The 18588-nt window shown below is 52.4% G+C and overlaps 3 protein-coding genes and 1 non-coding gene across 4 annotated transcripts; 3 read left to right on the forward strand and 1 right to left on the reverse strand.

Annotated features, from left to right (window-relative positions):
- Window positions 1–297: 297 nt before the first annotated feature.
- On the forward strand, window positions 298–3118 carry TGME49_214430 (hypothetical protein). Its single transcript, XM_002370734.2, has one exon. The coding sequence runs from the start codon at window positions 414–416 to the stop codon at window positions 1959–1961; it is 1548 nt and encodes a 515-aa protein (XP_002370775.2). The 5' UTR covers window positions 298–413; the 3' UTR covers window positions 1962–3118.
- A 614-nt stretch (window positions 3119–3732) lies between these two features.
- TGME49_214440 (4'-phosphopantetheinyl transferase superfamily protein) lies at window positions 3733–9378 on the forward strand. Its single transcript, XM_002370735.1, has 6 exons — window positions 3733–4974; window positions 5364–5756; window positions 6274–6437; window positions 7338–7633; window positions 8173–8295; window positions 8408–9378. The coding sequence occupies exons 1-6, from the start codon at window positions 4832–4834 to the stop codon at window positions 8600–8602; spliced, it is 1314 nt and encodes a 437-aa protein (XP_002370776.1). The 5' UTR covers window positions 3733–4831; the 3' UTR covers window positions 8603–9378.
- On the forward strand, window positions 6928–7001 carry TGME49_214450. The gene has a single exon. It is a non-coding gene; the product is annotated as a tRNA-Ile (tRNA).
- Window positions 9379–9493: 115 nt separating the features above from the next.
- TGME49_214470 (Ulp1 protease family, C-terminal catalytic domain-containing protein) lies at window positions 9494–18454 on the reverse strand. Its single transcript, XM_018779647.1, has 13 exons — window positions 16826–18454; window positions 16096–16350; window positions 15114–15203; window positions 14555–14624; window positions 14040–14124; window positions 13794–13869; window positions 13372–13406; window positions 12677–12770; window positions 12248–12351; window positions 11819–11925; window positions 11393–11448; window positions 10937–11065; window positions 9494–10616 (listed from the first exon to the last, which is right to left on the reverse strand). The coding sequence occupies exons 1-13, from the start codon at window positions 18002–18004 to the stop codon at window positions 10581–10583; spliced, it is 2316 nt and encodes a 771-aa protein (XP_018635736.1). The 5' UTR covers window positions 18005–18454; the 3' UTR covers window positions 9494–10580.
- Between the last annotated feature and the right edge of the window lie 134 nt (window positions 18455–18588).

An 18588-nucleotide genomic window follows, 5' to 3' on the forward strand; every position in this document is an offset into this window, starting at 1 on the left:
TTTTTTCATGCTCAGCCCTCCGGAACTGTACTCCTTATTAGTTTTGAGAATGGGACTACTTCTTCTCCCAGTTTTCCCAGTTCGTCACCTCGACCAAACCGTTGTTCGCCGAAGCCCACGGCAGTGAACCCACCTCCAAAGCGGTCTGCTGTACAACGGTTCTACTGAAAGACGGGGACCGGTTGGGGGGGAAGAGCGATGCGGGGGACGGGGGGCCGGGGCAGAAGGGCACCCCTCTTGTATTGGAGAGAACATTTTCTTCCAGAACGATTCATGCTCGTGCCAGTGATGTACACAAACAAGCAAAGATCTTGCTGTGAGAAGGCCGGTTGCATTGCCGCTCGTCACGAGTTCCGCGAAAACACGCGTTTTTATCGCGTGAGGGGGACTACGTTGCCCTCATCCAACACGTGATGCAGTCGTCCACACCGCCACTTATACTGCACCGTGCTGCAATGGCGCACGCGCTGACTTCTGCTCCCTCTACAGGGGTGGATCTCGACATGGAAACTGAGGCTTTGACATCTTCACGCGGATCCTTGTTGGTTCCAGGAGACAGGCGAAAGACAAGGACACTTACCCGCCTTCTTCATGATGGTCCGCGTAGTAAAGGCGCGTGGAAACCGTTAGGCTCGCGACTGTTTGGCGTTGCCTTTGCATTAACGGTGACGGCTATCGTTTTAAGAAGGTATGCAGTATGCATGAGGGCTCAGTCAATGTTGGCCGATTTCCGTGGCTCAGAAAATTCACCCTCTATTCCACGAGCGGGAGTCTTCGGTTCTGGAGCGCGACTCCGGAGACTTGCTGAGGGAGGCGGCGACAAGGAATCCGAGGAGCCCAGTGCGTCAGCCGAATGCGTCACTTCAGCTCTGGCCTCTTTGACACTTGGTAGCACATCTGAGGAGGCAGGCGATGTGGCGCCTAGGGACGGAGGGAGGACTCCCACGATGCAGGTGGCAACAGGGCGGACACAGTCCAGAGGGTTGCAGGATGCGCTCGTGAGTGCCGAATTAGGGAGGCACCAGAGCCTCCTTCTCAACGCAATTCGTGAGGAGTGTTCACGTGTAGCTGCTCAGAGTAGTGGGATGGCCGCTGCAGTGGTAAAGATACAGGAAAGTTTGGAGGCAGTGCTCATCCGGGCTGCGGATCAACACCGTAGCTCGCGTGAATGGCTGATTGACCTGTTGGGTGTCGGTTTCGAACTCCTTACACGCGTTGAAGTCTCGCTTCTGGAGTCAGAACGCCAAATCCTTTTGGAGGATCTGCAGGAGGCAGGTGCTTCAGGGGTAGAAGACGCTTCACTGGCTCCTGCTGCACTCCTCAGTCAAGTGGAAAAATGTCTGCAGGGGGAGGAGCTCATGCTGGCGTCGCTTCAACATACGCTGCAGTCCTCCTTCGCTCGTGGACCTGCAACCTGGGAAAATGTAGCGAAGGGGCTCTTGAGAAGAGAGGAACAACGAGCGACTGCAAGGTTACAGAGGCGAACTCAGCGACTGCACGACTTGATAAAGTTGTCACAAACCCGCTCACGCAACGCTGAAGAACAATTGAAGGATGCAAAAGGAGAGGAGGCGAAAAAGCTCCTGTACACGTTAGGCGACATGAACAATGACATCGGGTTGTACCAACAGCAATTGTCACTCTGCGAGCGTGCTGGTAAAGTACCTGCAAGTCCGCTGGGTGGACAACTCGCGGATTCAAGTGCCCTGATCTTTGTTATCCTCAAGAATCAACCGACGGAGGAAAAACCCCCGCCAAAGCCGTGGGAATCCATAGAACGAGCTATCCAGGACTTGACGAATAAAATCTCGAGAGAACATGCTTTTATCTTGTACGCAGTCTCTTCTGGAGGCAAACGCGCAGCTGGTCAGAGAAAGGCAAAGCTACTTCACTTACTGAGGCAACGTGAGCAGTTGCAGAGAATTCTCAAACAGGCTCGTGGGGAGGGTACTGATGCGTGAAATGGCTTTGTATTGTTACGCTACATCTGCAAGGCTTGCACAGACGGACACGACGTTCCTGGAACCACAACACGATGACATTTGGAGAATCCGCAGATCGCAGGCGCATGAGTGCTGGACGCGGTTTCGGTGGCTGCTGCCGGACTCCTCGGTGAAAAGGAACAATGTTTGGAAGAGGAAAAATGCATTGATAGCATGGCTTTGGGAGACGCTGCACTTCTCGTTCCCTGGTGGAGGAATGAACCCTGCGAAGTGCAACATAACTCTTGAACGGGTGAAGAAATGCACAGCTACAAAGGTGCAGGGGCGACTTATTTTCAGCGTCGGCTGTACTTGCTAAAGACATCACAAAAATGTGTACGCGGAACTGAAGGTTTGACTCGGGCAAGCGGAGAGGCCGCGAAGGTGTACGTGTCGCTGAGAGGCGACATGGGCAGGGTCTGCAAGGTATATCGACAGGGGCTGCTGCTCTACACGTGCGCTGGTGCGACAACATTTCCATTTGCTGCACAAGCCCGCGGAGACAAGTGTACAGGTCCTGCTCCTCTTCAGGGTACAAAAACCAAGGGCACCGTGTTCTGCAGGATCGTTAGTCGTAGCTCGGCTGGTGAAGGAGAGCACGTTGGTGGCAGATCAGGTGCAGCGGCAGATGCCCAGCGAAGTATTCTGAAAGTCCAAAATCTGTTTCATGTTTCTTTGCGTAGCTTAATACAAGTGTCCAACAATCGATACAAGGTATCCGTTTTTTTAGAAGTGACGTTGCAGGTTTTTCTCGCACAATTTGTTTATACGAGGTCGCGTGTCTGGCCTAAACGGACCCGCACGATGATCGGCCCAAAGTGGTGGCCTATGTTAATGCAGGGTTAAAGCACTGCATGCCTGTCCAGTGATGAGCACATAGCAGCCTCACCAGTGTACAAGTGAGAGGCGCAGGCTTCTTCACGGCTTCGCAATTAATCACTGCAACTGTATTCAAAAGAATCGATTGCAAGTGCTATATTATTGGTTTGGTACAGTCGTGTACAGGAATTCTGCATCCCAATGTGTCCCATCGCGAGTTTCGGTACACAGTCGGCCCGTGCTCGATTGCGAGATGTCTAGCGGCGTTATGCCAGTGCCTCCTGATGAATTCGGGGACTGCTGACTTGTGAGGCATGGAAAACGGATATCAACTGATATTGTTTTCAAAGGTATGCATCGAATACAACCCGTGGAAGGGTGACAATGACCGTTCTACAGGCTCTAAGCTGCGTCAGATTTGCCACACTCACTGAGTAGTTATCTGAGAGTTCCACCCACATTGTGTTAACTGACTCGCAGAGAAGCGAGGGCTGTAAAACTCTAGCATTACCGAGTAACGCCCCACAAACAGGAAGCAGCACGATAAACTTCCTCAATAAGCACAGTTCGGTTTCTGTCGCCGCAATCGGCTGGCGTATTGCAGAGACACACGCACGTTATTCTCACGGAACTTGCATGTTTCGCCCGGCCACTAGTGGCGGCGGACTCCAGTACAGTCTCTGACAGAGTCCACTGCCTTAACATCCGTGCTGTACGTTTCATCGAAACATGTAAAAAACGTAAACGCCTCACCGCTACTTATGGAATGGCTGCCTTCTTAAGCGTCTGCCGTTGGCACTACGTCTCGATTCGGCCCAGCTGCATGAAGGTGCCCCCGCCAGGGGTCAACGTACGATTATGTTCGCGTCTCTGTAGAAAGTAACAAGAATAAGAGGGGGGGACTGCTATAATCGAGCTTCTGGTCGGTCGAAGGTAGTGGGTTGTAGCAGGGAGGGCTACTACTTTCGTCACCCATCGACCACCGGCTGTATAGAGAGTGCAGCTGATCCCACCATGGGGCTGGAGCTTTGGGTGGTATAAATGGACTAAATAACAGTCTGTGATGGATTGCGAACACCTTCACAGACGTGCTTTTGCTGCGTAGGAGTGGTGATTTGCGAGGTCCGGCTATACACTTCTGTGCTGCGGCGGTAATTTGGAACACGACGTTCAACAGTCGTTGTTGAGCCTGCCTTAGCAGTGGGCGCAATCAATAGAGAGGTTTCGATTTTCACTCATGTCGTTGCAGTTGGTTGTTTTCGAGGCGCGAGGGTCCTCTGACAGGAAATACCCTCGAAGAGCCGGCAACCCCCTTTGATGCTCCCGACCCGGCTCTGGTGACACCACACGCGAATACTACCGTGCGTGCGCGTCTCTCGCTCGAGACGTGTCTGTCCAGATGGCCTTCGTTTTTGCGACCTTTTGACGTTTGCTATCGTGTTTCCTACTTCAGGGCCTCACAGAAATACGTGCAAGTCGCATCTTTCACTTGAAACGTGCCCGTGCTGTTGAACGGACTCTCCGTGTCTCCCGCTCTCGTCCGGACTGGGCGGTTTTCTACTTGCACTGGTGTCCCCGTGAGTCTTGTGCTCTGCCGTCTATCCATTGTATGGTCTGACTGCGGTAGCATCGGTGTTTTTTCTTGGCCGACTTCTTTCTAACCGATCTGTCTCTCCTTTGTCTCTGGGCAACCCTTTCATCGCGTTCGCCTCTCCAGCTAGCCGCACAGGAGCAGGACGTGCTCGTGTGCTGCAAAGAGAAAGCACGTTTTCGGAGGGCTTTGGACTGTCGGATGGAGTCTTTTACTTTCCGTTTCACACGCACCGGTGATCGCCCCATCGCACTTTATTTCCACTTTTTTCTCAAACCAGAGGCATCGAGGTCTTTCCTCTCGGAACTCTGTTACACCGGGATATTCCTTCCCCCCCTGAGACGCCCTGGCTCGGACATCCGGTCTTGCCGATACGACTATCCTTTGTCTGTGAGAAGATCTGAGCCGATGCCCTTACGAATGGGGTAGAGTTTTCAACATGAATACCGAGCTCCTTTCATTGACGGACGAACCCGTCATTCTAGTGCGTCTCTGCGATATACGGACACTTCCGGCAACGGACGCGCTGATCACGAAATCCGAAAACATCATTGCCGCAGAAGAAGTTTCTTCAGCTCTCAGGTTAGACCGCGTTTCGCGCCACTGCTGACGATTTCGTTTTTGGACCCTGCGTTCTAGTTTTTCTCTCTGCGTATCTGCTCATAAATGCTTGACGATTCCGACCAACACCAGCTGCGCCGGTCTTTCTAAACGCTTGTGTCGAAGTATCGTCTTGCTGCTGACTTGCGATATATGAGTGCGTGTCATTCATTTCCCACTGCTTTGCCGCCGTATGCCTCTGTCTCAGCACCTACATCCCACTTTGTACAGGAGGGCAAGTCTGCCTTCGGTGTCTCGCAGCGTTGAATACGGGGCACATTGGCAGGACGGTTCCGCCACGGACAAGCCGTTACGAGACAAATGGCCATTTCCAGACATGTGCCAAGCCTGTGTTCTTTTTATTCACACAGATACCGGCAGGAGAACGACAAGCGAATGGCTCTGTGCAGTCGTCTGCTACAGCAGTGCTTACTCCGCGGTCACTCCTCCAGACATCGAGGCTCGTGCTTGTCACCGCGATCACGTGTACCTCTCCGCCATTCCACGCCTTCTCTTCATTCTCCCCGTCTTACTGCTTCCACGCGCCGCCCATCTTGTCTGTTGCCGAGAGCCGCGCACGCGCTTCCGGAGAAAATCGAACGCCAGCGAAGTGGCCAAAAACCCATCTGGATTCCGCACGCGGAAGAACGATCGCCTTTTATTCACTTCAACGTCTCCCATGACACCGGTCTCGTCGTGCTCTCTGCGTCCCGTCTACTTGTTGGCGTCGACTGCATGCAGGTCACGGTTCGCGGAGCGTCCAGGTGTGTTTCCAATTTGGTCTTTGCCTGCAAACGAAATGCGTGGGGAGAGCCCTACTTCGGTGAAACCGCCATCGTGCAACTTGGGCAACAACTGAGAACTGTCTGAGTAGACAGTTTCACTCTCCTGTTGATTTCTGTATTCGGAAAAGCAGAGCCGGTCCCTTTATCTGGGACATCACTTTGTAGACACGTTTTCCAGTGCTTCGGAAAAGGTGGGCTCGCAATCACGATGCGCGCTAATACACATGCATATTGGCACTTCCGGGTGTCTCGAGAGGAAACTGGTGGCAGTTCCGCACGTTTACAAGGGCGTCGATGTATATCCACATGCGTGTATAGCCGTATAAACGAGCGTTCATCAGGATTCTTGTACCCTGTGAAGAATGTTAACTTGATTGCGTGTGTAAAACGTTCGGGATCGACAGATGCTTTTTCCACTGGAAACGCATCGTAATACCAATACTCATATGTCTGGCTTTCTTCTGTGTGCGTGCTCCACCATCGCGTCGTATTTTAGTCGCTCGGTCGCGGATCTACTGCGAGCCATGGATTCCCAGTGCGTAGGCAGAGAGCGACCGTACGTCTTGGGCGAGGACAGCGACGTCAGCGACGAAGAGAAGCTGAGACGCTTCATGAAAATCTGGACGATGAAGGAGGCGTTCGTGAAAGCCTGTGGAACAGGTGAGGAATTAGCGGAACCGGTGTAGTTAGGGAGTAGGGAAAAGGAGTGAAAAATGAGGAATACGGAGAAAGGCGGGACCTTAGGGAAACCGCGACGGCCGCGAGTGGACGATCCAGAAGGCTAAGTGAGGACTTAGTTGCGGATTTCACGCATCCAAGGTTTCTGTCTCAAAACACAGGCATACTCGTCATACGGGGAGTGGATATCTGTGTGATCGCATTTTTAGCTACACGCAAGAAAAAGAGCCCTGAAAGATAAAAGGAAAATGGTAGCACGAAAACATACGGAGGACGCAGAATCAGAGCCAGAGTTCATCGACTCTAGGTCGCCGACAGAGACGAGAACTAGCAGGTCCAAACGAGGACGGTTACGGAGACGACATAAACTCCTGGCATGCGCACAGAAAATAGGGAAGGTGATAAAGACGAGGCGCTAAACGAGACAGAAGAGTCGTGGTGATTGCGAACGGAACGATATCGCGCCCCTGCAGGTCCTATAGCTCAGTTGGTTAGAGCATCCGGCTAATAACCGGAAGGTCGCCGGTTCGATCCCGGTTGGGACCAGTACGTTTCCCAGGTCACGTCGTTGGGCCTCCTTCGTTCTTTAGCAACTTTAGACACGGGTGTGCAATTTTACATGTGCTTATCGATAACTTCCATGCTCAAATGCCTGTTTCGGTATGCAATTACGGTGTCTGCAAATGCACCTGCATTTGCATATACAACCATACGCACATGCATGCTTTTTGAGCGTGGCGCCTATCTGAGTCGTCGGCTCCATGCAACGACTCTGGGAGCCAAAGGTTAGATTTTTTTTGTCATGACGCAGAATCATTTGTTTCCATCGGAAATGTGGCTCTCACAGTAAGGAGCCTGACTCTTGTTTTCGTTTTGTTCTAGGCGTGTACGTCGACCCAGCACGACTCGAGTGCGTTCTGCCCGAATATGATTCTCCGACGGCGTGCACTCCCGCGCCGTCTCTCGCTTGTCCGTATACTCCAGAGTACGACTTGAACGAAGACACCCACGCATGCTCTCCAGGGGGGAAAGCCAACCCTGGTCAAGTGTTGAGTGGCGAAGGTCCCACGGCCGTGTCCACGCAAGAAACATACAAATCGTTGAGTCTAGAGTCCGATGAGGACACTGGAGAGGACCGACCAATGGTGCGCATCATGATGGACGGAGAAGAACAAAAGGTAGTCACAGAAGAAAGGCCTTGAACCGACTGGGGCTCTCATACAAAAGACATGTGAAGTGCCACACCTAGACAGGGATGATATATGTGTAGAAACTATTGCGTGAATATGCACAGGGTTGTAGACGTAAACGTGCCATAGTATGCGTCTGTATGTCTCGAAAGCGTAGCGGGAACTATCAGTCGACAGTGGCTCAGTTGCAATGCAAGTAGGTCAGTGCTGTGAGAGACATATGCTCTTCGGGTAATTAGTATATATCACGGCTGGTCCGACCGCCGTTCAAAACACCCACTGTGTACTGAAAGCGCGTGTACACATGCAGACTTGCTGATACCGACTTGCGCTAATATATATATATATATACATTTATATTTCGTGTACATACATGGACGCGCATTTGCGAGACAGGTTCTCCTGCCACCTCCTTTTCGTGTTCTCTGCGTTTCGGTTTGTGGTGTTCGTCACTTTGGATCCCTCTCTTGGTCTCTGATTCTTTGTGTTCCTTACCTCGCGCTCTGGCTGCCGTTGTGCGTTTTCAGAATTTTGGATTCGCCTGGCTCGACGCGTCCGTCGCTCCGGGTTTCATCATTTGTGTCTGCTGGGGTCCCGTGCAGGCGGCACAGAAAAAATACCTTGAGTGCATGCCCGAGCGAGAGCGCGAGGTAGGTCGAGAGCGACAAGATGGTGGCTTACGAAAGAGCTGAAGTATTGAATCTCTGCTCAACTTGCTCCACCTACACTTCGTTTGTGCCTGTCGCTTGTGCGGTCTCTCAGGCAATAAAAGCAGTAACAGCGAGGCGAATCAGCAGGGAATCGGAGAAGCGCTTCTCGAGGGACGAGGGCTTTCCGTGCAAAGATGCCGCGAGTTGTGTATACACCGGGACGTCTCGCCTTCCGCGATTCGACGTTCGTTGGGTTTCAGGAGAAACGCTTGTTCAGGAACCGCCTGTCGCCCCTGGAAAAGATTAGGAACCTCACGTCGGGCAGGCTTGAACGGCAGCCGTTGCATGCAGTCGCGCGGAAATCTGTGTGGTTTGACGCAGCTACGGGTGTCGCTAAAGGCCACGCAGTACGCTGACTGAAACAGGAACGGTAACGCTATCTTTTATGGAACGCCCCTGCCAGTGGGTCTCGCCTCGCCATTCGCTTGACACCAACTCGATTTCGTTGTCCGATATTTGTTTTTTTTTGTTTTCGTTTTTTTGCTGCCACAGCGTGAGCCCACCACGCTTTTCGTTTCGACCCCGCGGCTCTCCACGCTACGGCTTTGAATTTCGACGCGAATTTCAAAAGGCACTCCAATGAATATGCACTCCCGTTGTTGCCTGCCTGTTTCTCGCCTATATTAGTAAAGCATATAGATTTGTAGAGGCAGACAAGTGTATAGATGAGTGCTTGCACAGATACGTTTGAACCCATGGTGAAGCGACACGTTTTGTGGGCATACGTTTGTGTACACATTTTTTTGTATAGACTTGAGTTCGCATTCCTGTGTGGTTGTGTATAAGTGGACTTGCACATACATCGGCGAACAAGATGTGTGCTCAATATGTGTGCTGGGGTTCTACGATACCCACAAGAGAGCACAGCAGGATATACAATTTTGCGAGTGCCTGAGAGAAAAAACGCGCAAGGCGCCGCCCCTCTCGCGTCAACTGTTTTGTGTGGAAAATACCGTCAGTTCCAAGCCTCTATGCGAGGCCAGTTTTCACAGCAGACTTGGAAATGAATCATCTTCCTCATCTACCTCGACCGCGTCTCAGACAAACGAGAGCACCAAACAAAGAACCACCTGAATCAACAGCTCAAGCAAACGCGCACACCACCGCCAGCACAATCACCACGCCCCTTGACGTGCTCACCATCATATACACATGCATAGATTTACACATACGTACGGTGTAATTAACACTCCTGGTGACAGATATATAGTAAACACCTGTAAGGTGGCACACCTATTTGGCTAACGATCTCGGGCTTACTATATAAATATATATACTATGCCGAGAACTAGTGAAGCCGCCTGCTTCTTTAGTAGAGATTCACATATATATATAGATATATGCATGCTCATGCATATATAGTATTTGCTGGTGCGTCTTGACAGATCAATACGTGTGCGCTCACATATATAGCAGTTTATATGTGCCTGTTTCTATGTGTACGAAGCCAGCATAGCCCCGTGTCGAGGGTTCCGGCCTTCGCAGCAACTCGCCAGAGGGAGGGATGGAAGGAGAGAAGGAGAAGAGACACGCGGCAGATCGACTCGCGGTGAGACAATGCACTGAACTACGGGAGACAGAACATCACCAGAGAGAAAAAGGAAGAGCAACGCTCTTCGACGACGCGTCAGGAACGCCGACGCAAGTAGACGCAAGCGGGAGAATGGGGAAGATAGCGAGAGGTTGTTTGAGACACGACAGGGTTACAGAAATCGAGGAACGAAGCAGACTGGGGCGAGGTCAAATGACCACGGTGAGTGTGGTCAGAAACGTAGGAGCCCAGCCGTTCGTGTATCTGCTTTTGTCCGCTTCTCCTACACACATTTCTTTCCATGCATGGCAGAAGAATACCAAGACGTCTTTCAGAAGACCGCGAGCCAGAGCAGTTGACATCCTTCCATACGGGAAGAGCCGCTGCCCGGCCCGTGTTACTTCGTGCACCAGCTCTTTCAGAATTTAACTGGAAGCGACAACCCAGGAAGAAAGAGTCTGTCTTGTCCGGAGACGCGAGCAAAAGCGCTTGTGATCCTTCCACCACCGGCTGCTCGTTTGTCTGTCCGTTCTTCGATCCCCGTGTTTTCGACCCACGACTTCCACTGCTGATCCGTTTCCCCCTTCTTTCTCTTGTACCCCACCTCTGCTTCATTCTTTTTTCTCTACGGAACTCCTTCTGCATGCTCCACCTTCGCGGCTTTTTCTCTTCGCTTGTCACTCTCCGCTGTCGCTCAGGGGTCGAGTTCGCCGCCGACGATTTGGAGAGCCTGCATGCGCGGAAGCAAGACATGCGTTTTCCGCAACCGCTTTTCGGTTTCACTGTGTTGAGCAGTTGGATGCTCACTCGAAAACTAAACTGGCACGAACACCCCGAGCGTTTGTTGTGCAACGAACGAACAGAGCAACGAGAGGAGACCGCGTGCGAAGAAGAGCTTAGGGGGACAGGTGAGAGTCAAGCTCACGCACCGCGATTCAAGGACTCTGAAAAGGGAGGGAAACGTGTATGAGAGAGAGAGAGAGCGAGGACAGAGAGAAGCAACACAGAGCGGAGAGCAGGCTCGAGAAGACACCCGCAAAAGACACTCACCATCTTGCGGCGGATGTGGGGAATGTCTTTCTGTGAAAAATCAAAGCTTCGTCCGTCCGTGATGCATTCGGCCATTTGGCAGATGAAGACTCCACAATCAAAGCCGTTCGCTTGCTGCGGCGTGTATTTCTGGAAATGAACAGACACACCCAGAACGTCCAGCGACCTCTCAGGAGACACCTGGTTCCACACCCACAGGAAGACCTCGAAGAACCACAACTACGACGCATGTTGCAAAGGCTCTCGAGCCACGTGGCCTGCTTAGTATGTTCCTGTTCGAGCTGCATGTTCTTTACTCGCTGTTTGCCGCCGTCGTTTTTTCCGCCCTCTCTATAGTCGTTCCCCTGCCACAAGTGCCCGTCCTTGTTCACTTCCCTTCACGTTGCCCGTTCGTCGCTTTCGCTGAATCTCTTCTTCTCTGTCTGCGCCTCTTTCCTTCCCTCCCCGCCTTCGCACCTCTGAAGCAAAGTCGTCGGGGATGCACCACTCTTCAATGTCTTCGAGCGGCTTTCCTGCAGTCGAAAAAACAAGTTAGGGAGCGGCGACAGTGGGACTTTCAAACCACATGCAAGACGGCGGACCATTCAGTGGAAAGGCGCCCTGTCAATCACCGAAGAGACGCGAAAACGAAAGCAGCGCTCGAGACGCACACGATCGACGTTTGCAGAACTTTCGCGATGCACCCCTCCCCTCTTCTTACACCTGAAACCCAGAAGTATTCTTCATTCACAGGCGATTGATCGGCGCCAACGCTTGCTATCGTTTTCTGTTTTCTTCTTCTCTGTGCATGCTTCCCGCTATTTTATGCTGTCCCTCTTCGTTGTCTCTCGGCTTGATTGCAAAAATCGCGAGGCACTCAATCCGAGGCTACTCAATCCCTACCCCGTTTGTCGGCATGCTCGTCTTGGAGGTATCTCCGCATGGTTGCGAACCAGGTTTTGTTCGTGCCGCCGAGCGAGTCGAAAAAGTATATTTTTCTCTTCCCCTTCCTGCGAGGAGAACCGAGACGCGCGACTCAGACCCATAGCAAATGCAAACGCATGCCAGAGCGATATGCATGCAGACAGACTTCTTCCATAGTTTTGGGGTGGTGCCCGTGACAAGCACGCAGACGTGAGGTAAGGAGTAGCACTCGGGAACTTTCTGCAGTAAGGGCAAGACACCCCAGAAACTCGGTGTCTCCGTGGCGGTGCCTTTCCGAGTAAGGCAGTCGCTACGCGAGAATATTGTGAAGTTCCTGCAGTACGAGATGGCCAAGGAAGTCAACTCGCAGGAGTCTCAAGAAACTGTCACGTGGATCCATTGTCTCACCTCATGTCAACGACGCCGAGAGTCCAGTGAAGGCGATTAACATGGAGGGGAATGAGGATGAGATCAACCGCGAAAATGTCCACATTTTGCCGCCGCGTCCATCTCTGAACAGTTCGCGCATGCAACCGTTCGTCCTCATCCGCCGGCAACATGCGACATCATGGAAAACGGATTTGCGTTTCTCTGTTTGCTAGCCTTCTCTGCTTGTCCAGTCAAAACTCTATACGCCTGCAAGCCCTTCTTAGTGCACGTGGTCACAGACGCACTTTTACCTCTCTCCCGATCTCGGTGTTTCCGTCAATGTCAATTTGCCTCCGCTCACGTCTCTCCGCGCCTCTCCCGTATATGTACATGTCTGTCGCTATTTCACTGGACATATGGCGATGCCGCGTCACTCTACCGACCTCTCTTCAATTTGCTCTAGCTCACTCGAACAGAGGCGAAGTCGTAGGTGACATCTGCACTGTGGCCGCCCGTCAGCTTCGCGTAGAAGAAAGTGTTGAAGAAGAAGGTCTTCCAAATGCTGAGAAACACGGAGACAAAACAGAAAAGAAACTGAGGAGAGACACTTGAGAAGGGACTACCGAAACGGCGAAATTAAGCTTTCGACGCGCCCCCCAGGTGGAGACATCTCCACATGCAAACCTCCCTCGAAGCCTCTTAGCGACGCGAGAACGTCTCCCCGCCTTTGTTCCAACCAGCCTACAACATGATGCAGAATAAACCAGCACACATATCACGATACGCGTCTTTTTAGTCTCCTCGTGTCTGCACGAATACGACAACCGCAGAAATAGGCGCGATAGAGAGAAGCGATGAAAGAGAAGGAAAGAGAATGGGCGAAGACGGAGAAAAAGAGAGAACAAGAAAGAGAGAGATGGAAGGAAGTTTCGACAGGCTTTTCGAAGAAAAGCCACATGTTACGGTCACGTGGAAGAAGGGAGACAACTGGGAACCGCAGCAGAAAGGAAAAGGAGTAGGAGCGGAATGAAGAGACGGAAGAACACAAGAGCAACACAGTCGGTACGAAGTCGAGACACAGCATTCTTGGTGGCGAAACGGAGGCGACCAGCTTCCGTGTGTGGGCTCTTTTGAGGACACTACGTGGAAGAGAATGAACGTACTTTTGTCCCAGAGCGCGTTGCTTCTTGTTACGCTCCTGCAGAACCAAGCGACAAGAAGGACGGAAATGTCTGCCAGACCAAGGGTAAAGAGAACAGAAGACGCTACACAACGCTATCACGAAACATCGGCAACGACGCCTGTGGAGGGGAATCAATGCGAAAGAGGCTCTCGCCTGCAAAGGGAAGCGAACCCCTCCTGCCTGAGTTCGGTCGACTTCTATCCGTGCCGACAAACGGAACTTGAGCAGAAATGCCACGCGAGAAGACACGCTCGAGCAAGAGAAAGGCACCGTCCCGACGAGGTGTACAGACACTCGAGAGGGCAACAACAGGCAGCGAGACGCGTACGGAACTGTGAAGGAAAAACACTGCACGCGAGCCTGCGCGAAGTAGGACCGAAGGAACAACGCGATGAATGTTACCTGCAACATTTGCATGTAAAAGTTGATAACTTCGTCGTTCAGCCAGTTCGAGCCGTACAGACACTCGAGCTGTCCCCTGCAGGACACCGCAAAAAAGAAAAAAACACGGCGTAAACAGACGAAGGAGAACAGATAACAAAGACGAGCATGAAAGTAGAGGGGCCTATGCGAGGGAAAAAGGAGAGAAGACGAAAAGAGAGACTTTCCAGAGCCCGAGCGTCCACCCGAGAACGAATAATAGCCTACGCAGTCAAGCCGATATTGAATTTGTCGATGAGAACCGCACTGGGGTCCGAACAAGTCAGCAGAGCTTCAGCTGCGACCAGCGCCTCTGCAACGGCACAACAGGCGACAGAACGAGAAGCGATGGAGAGGCGAAAACAATACTGGACAGGAAAGAGAGAAATCCGGGTCCTCGAAAGAGCAGAGCGACGCCAGCGAGGAAACAGAGAAAACACACGGTGGAAAAGCGAAGGCAAAAGGAAACAGAAACCACCTCAGGAGGGAACGGTTCCTGGATAGGGTCTGGTCCATCTAGACAGCTGAGATGGAGAACGGAAGCGAAAATAGTAGTGGAAACGAAAGTCTCGCCCTCACGAAAAGAAGCACTCCGCTGGAGCGAGGATGCACAGCAGTCATAAAGATCGTGGCTGCCTGAATCTCATAACCGAATTCATCTTCAGAATATCCCAGGCAGAAGTGTCTTCGCTAATTCGATTTGAGTTCTGCACTTTCGAATCGCAGATCATTTGTTTCCTCACCCTCATCGCATCTCATCGGCGACCTGCGATTCCAGCGAACGGGGACGAGGGGGAGAGGCGGTGGAGGCGGCTGCAGGAGCGCGAAGAGAACAAAAACGAAAAGGGAAACTGGACGGGTTAGGAAGACACAGAGAACGAAGAAGGGAACGAAGGAGACACAAAACTACCAAAGACACCGACAAGCGACAGACAAGAGACAACCGTTATCACCGGAGAAAGACCTGCGTGTGAGGAAACGCACATCCGTTGCGACGAGGAAAGCCATTCCTCCTTCTCTCTGTGCTTCCCCGTTCCTGCTGATGCTCACCTAGGAGAGGAATGCAGATAGATACGCATGCGTAAGAGTGAACAGTACGTGCTTTTACGTAGGGGGGATGCATGCTTGACTACTGGAACAGACGACTACAGGCAAAGAGAGAGTATACACTTCTTGATGTACCACAAAGAGAGTATCCACGTTCTTACTCTGGAGGAGAGGCGAAACATAGAGATTGGTGGCATTCGGTAGGTTTCCAAAATTCCCTTTTTCTCGCGTTTAAAAATGCCAAGAGACCCCTACCACTTTTAGCTTGGACAGAAGCTGCTCTCTGCGGTCGGGCAGCGTCTCGAGAATCCTCCTGGCAGATCTCTCGCGCTCATGCAATAAATCCTGTTTTTCGCCACAGGAGCAGCACAGCAGCTAAACCACGTTCAGCGAGAGCAAAGAAAAAAAGGTCACCTTGTTTCAGCCTTCCTGGGAAGAACGCATCTGACGCGCGCGTAGAAAAACACAGAGAAGACGCCACAGTAGCAAAGAGGCAGGCGAAAAAACGGCAAAAATATCAACTTTTCCCTAAAAAAAACGTTTCAGCACATCCTCCGACCTCATGCATAAACATGAAATACTCGCCTCGCCATGCATATATATACGTATGAATGTATATATGTATATATGTATATATATATATATATACATATGAATTATATTTGGGTCTAGATATCTGTTCATATATGTGGTTCTATATGTGTGTACACATATGTATGCATGCATATGTATCTGCATGCATTTGCATATGCCTGTCAACAAGTGAACTAATCAGATTCGAGGTCGAAAGAGAGCATCGATTTCATCCGAAACTTTTCTACTAACGGGGGACGATCCCTTTCTTTCGTTTTTCTCGCAGAAAACTCCTTGTTCCTTCTCTCCCGTCCTTCGTCTTATCACAGTCATTTTCGTTTCGTTCGCGTTCATCTGCACGACCCCTCCCGCAGCTTCAGAAATTCAGTGTGTGTCTCGAGGTGAATCAGTTTTCCTCTTCACTGCCTCCTCATCCTCTCTCCCCGTTCCTTCTCCCTGCTCTCTTCTATCCTTCTGCTCTCGGTGTGTATGCGTCCTCGACGCTCTTCTCGGTCACACCCACGCCGCTCCTCGTTCCGCGTTTCTTGTTCAGCTCTCTCGTTCTTCCTCCGGTGCATCTCTTTCTTCTCTCCTTGGCTTCCTTTTTTCTCCCTCCTTTCTCTGTGTCGTAGCCTTGGCGCGTCGTTCCCCCTTCAGCGCCCACCAGTTTCTGTTGAAGAGACGCGGCATAGGATCGATACAGCTCAAGAGGTCCGTGTGCCGCTCGCACAATCGTCGCTTGACGGGCCTGGATTTCCTGGACTGTCTCTCTCCGCGTTGCCTCTTTCTTCGCCGTAGCCTGAAAGCCATCTGTCGAGAGCAGCCCTGCCGCGAAGAATGAAGACGTCGAACTTCCGCCAGTGCAGGGGACCTTGCTCCTGTCCGCAGCTGGCGAAGCCGCCGCGGGGAGATAGTCGTCCTGAGCGAAGGCCCAGATAGACGCAAACGAGAGCCTCGCACAGGGCGGAAAGCGGAGGCGAGAAGGAAGGAAAGATAAATGAGACAGACAGACCGGACCGGCTCAAAGAAATGGAGAAGAAAAATATGGGCAACGAGGGACAAACAACACCTGGAAATACGGAGGAGAACAACGGGCATATCTCCACATATCGCTATGCGCTGTTTTGACGCCTCCACCTCCCTCCATATTGACGGAAAGCCACACACACACACAGCTGTGTATCCACTTCGACCCAGGTCTCCTTCGAAATGTAAGTGCAAGCATATGCATAAACAAACGCACATGTATATAAATGCTTCTGAAATCCGCGAAGCGAACTGCATCGACAGAGGACAAAAACGCGACGACGGGCCGTGAGGAACAATCCTTAAGTGCATGGACGCCCCGAGACTCGTCTTCCCCTTCCTCTTGAACCGATCAGCGAACACCCCACCTTGTGTCCAGGACGTTTATTCTCCTCTCGGAGCAGAGAGACGAACGCATGTCGTCCTAGAAGTTGTTCCGTATTTCCGTCTCTTTCGCCGCACTGTGCACCTCCTCTTCGTTCCCCTCCACGCTCGCGCCCGCCTCTGTGCTGCCTCTCTGCTTCTTCGCCAGCTTGGTCGTGGTCGCTCTTCAGGCCATCCTGGCGCATCTGTGAACATGTTACGAGCTTGCTTCCTGAACCGTCTCGCTCGGCTTCCCAAAAAAGCGAGGCGGTCTCGCCTACGGGGGAATCTGGACTGTCTGTCTCGCGCTCCTGTGCGTCGAAAAACTCGAGTTCGGTGTCTTGGGTGGGGTGCCGCTCGTGCGGAGCTTCGCCCCGGTCTCGGAAGAAGTCCTCTTCGGCCTGTCGAGAAGAAGAGGAGAACGTGGCGACGGAGGTGTCAAAACAGAGGGAACGCCGTCTCTGTCTGTCCGCCGAGGCGACACCGTCTCTCGAATCCTTCCTCCTGGTGCAGTCTGCAGACCTGAGGTCTTCGTCCACCTCGGGGAGAAACGCGGGGGACGCAGAGCCCGCTCCCGCCGCCATGGGTGTCTGTACGCCTCGCGATGAAACGTGAGCGACGGTCTCGCGACCGGAGCCTGTCGGGAGACCGTGAGGGAGAGGAGAGGCGGCGCTTTCCTTGTAAAAGGAGAGAGTAGATAGCGAGTTACCAGACTGGACACGCTGAGACGCCATACAAAGACGAGGCTCAGCGGGAGTGGACAAAGCGGAAGCACAGGGCAGAGCGGCGGCGGAGAGAGCGAAGGCAGGACTACGCCTGGACGAAAGAGACCCTCCGTCTTCCCGCAGAGGGAGGCAAGACGCGAAGGCTGAGGAGTGCGAGGAAGATGCAGGAGGGGGCAGTGACGCAGAGGAGACAGAAGAGAGGAAGCGACGAGCTGGTGTCGAGGCAGAGAGGCTGCGGCGAGAGGCCAGCGAAAAATACGAGACAGAAGACAGGGGAGAGTGAGGAGAGAAAGAGCTGAGCAGAACTCTGCTGGCGCAAGAGGAGGGAGGGCAACAAGGTGGGTGGCTCTGCGGCGACTCCGAGGAGGCGGACAACGAAGGTGTAGGCGCTCGAGGGAAAGAGAGTACACACCGCTGCCGTTCTCTCTCCATCTTTGACGGGAGGTCAACATACATCATGGCCACACGAGAGGGGAAAAGTGACAAAGCTACTAACGCTCATACACTCGTGGGTGTACAGAAGCTCACATATATGTGCGCATATTTATGCGCATGTGAATGTCGAGCTGATCGGGGCGATGCCTGGAAGAGGACGATTCGTAAAAAGACGTAGAGGAGCACGTAGGCGCCGACAAAGAGAGCGACCGGAGCTTCCTCAGCTGCTTTTGGTTCTCTGCGTCTCCACGCTTCTCGGCGCAGCGCGGGAGAGATGCTCTCGCAGATGCAGATACAAGAAAAACAGACGCGAAGTCGCCCTCGATTAGACACCACGAACAGCGGCCACTCTCCAGGACAAGAGAAGGGAAAATTCCAACGGGGGGACGACAGACAATGCCGGAAACCAAACGCGCGAGCAGAAGCGACTCTGCTGTGTACGTACACGGGAAAGGCCGTTTTTTCGGCGATAAAGAACGCAACGAGAAGTGGCACAGGGGAGCAGAAGGCGCAAACCGATGCAGGTTTACCCGCGTCACCCTTCTCTCCGTTTCTCCAGCAACCGTGCACATGCTGCACATGCACGCAAGCTAACTGTTGAAAAAGGA

The sequence above is a fragment of the Toxoplasma gondii genome, chromosome X, assembly GCF_000006565.2.
Source record: "Toxoplasma gondii ME49 chromosome X, whole genome shotgun sequence".
Lineage (NCBI taxonomy): Eukaryota > Apicomplexa > Conoidasida > Eucoccidiorida > Sarcocystidae > Toxoplasma > Toxoplasma gondii.

What these genes read in the sequence shown, in the direction of transcription:
- TGME49_214430 (XM_002370734.2), top strand. Translation starts at nt 414, where the DNA reads ATGCAGTCGTCCACACCGCCACTTATACTGCACCGTGCTGCAATGGCG.
- TGME49_214440 (XM_002370735.1), top strand. Translation starts at nt 4,832, where the DNA reads ATGAATACCGAGCTCCTTTCATTGACGGACGAACCCGTCATTCTAGTG. An exon ending in GAAGTTTCTTCAGCTCTCAG is followed by an intron (nt 4,975 to 5,363) that starts GTTAGACCGCGT and finishes TTATTCACACAG; the next exon opens with ATACCGGCAGGAGAACGACA. An exon ending in CGTGAAAGCCTGTGGAACAG is followed by an intron (nt 6,438 to 7,337) that starts GTGAGGAATTAG and finishes GTTTTGTTCTAG; the next exon opens with GCGTGTACGTCGACCCAGCA.
- TGME49_214470 (XM_018779647.1), bottom strand. Translation starts at nt 18,004, where the DNA reads ATGATGTATGTTGACCTCCCGTCAAAGATGGAGAGAGAACGGCAGCGG. An exon ending in CGTCTCTTCAACAGAAACTG is followed by an intron (nt 15,204 to 16,095) that starts GTGGGCGCTGAA and finishes GGCGAAAAACAG; the next exon opens with GATTTATTGCATGAGCGCGA. An exon ending in TTCAATATCGGCTTGACTGC is followed by an intron (nt 13,870 to 14,039) that starts GTAGGCTATTAT and finishes GGTGTCCTGCAG; the next exon opens with GGGACAGCTCGAGTGTCTGT.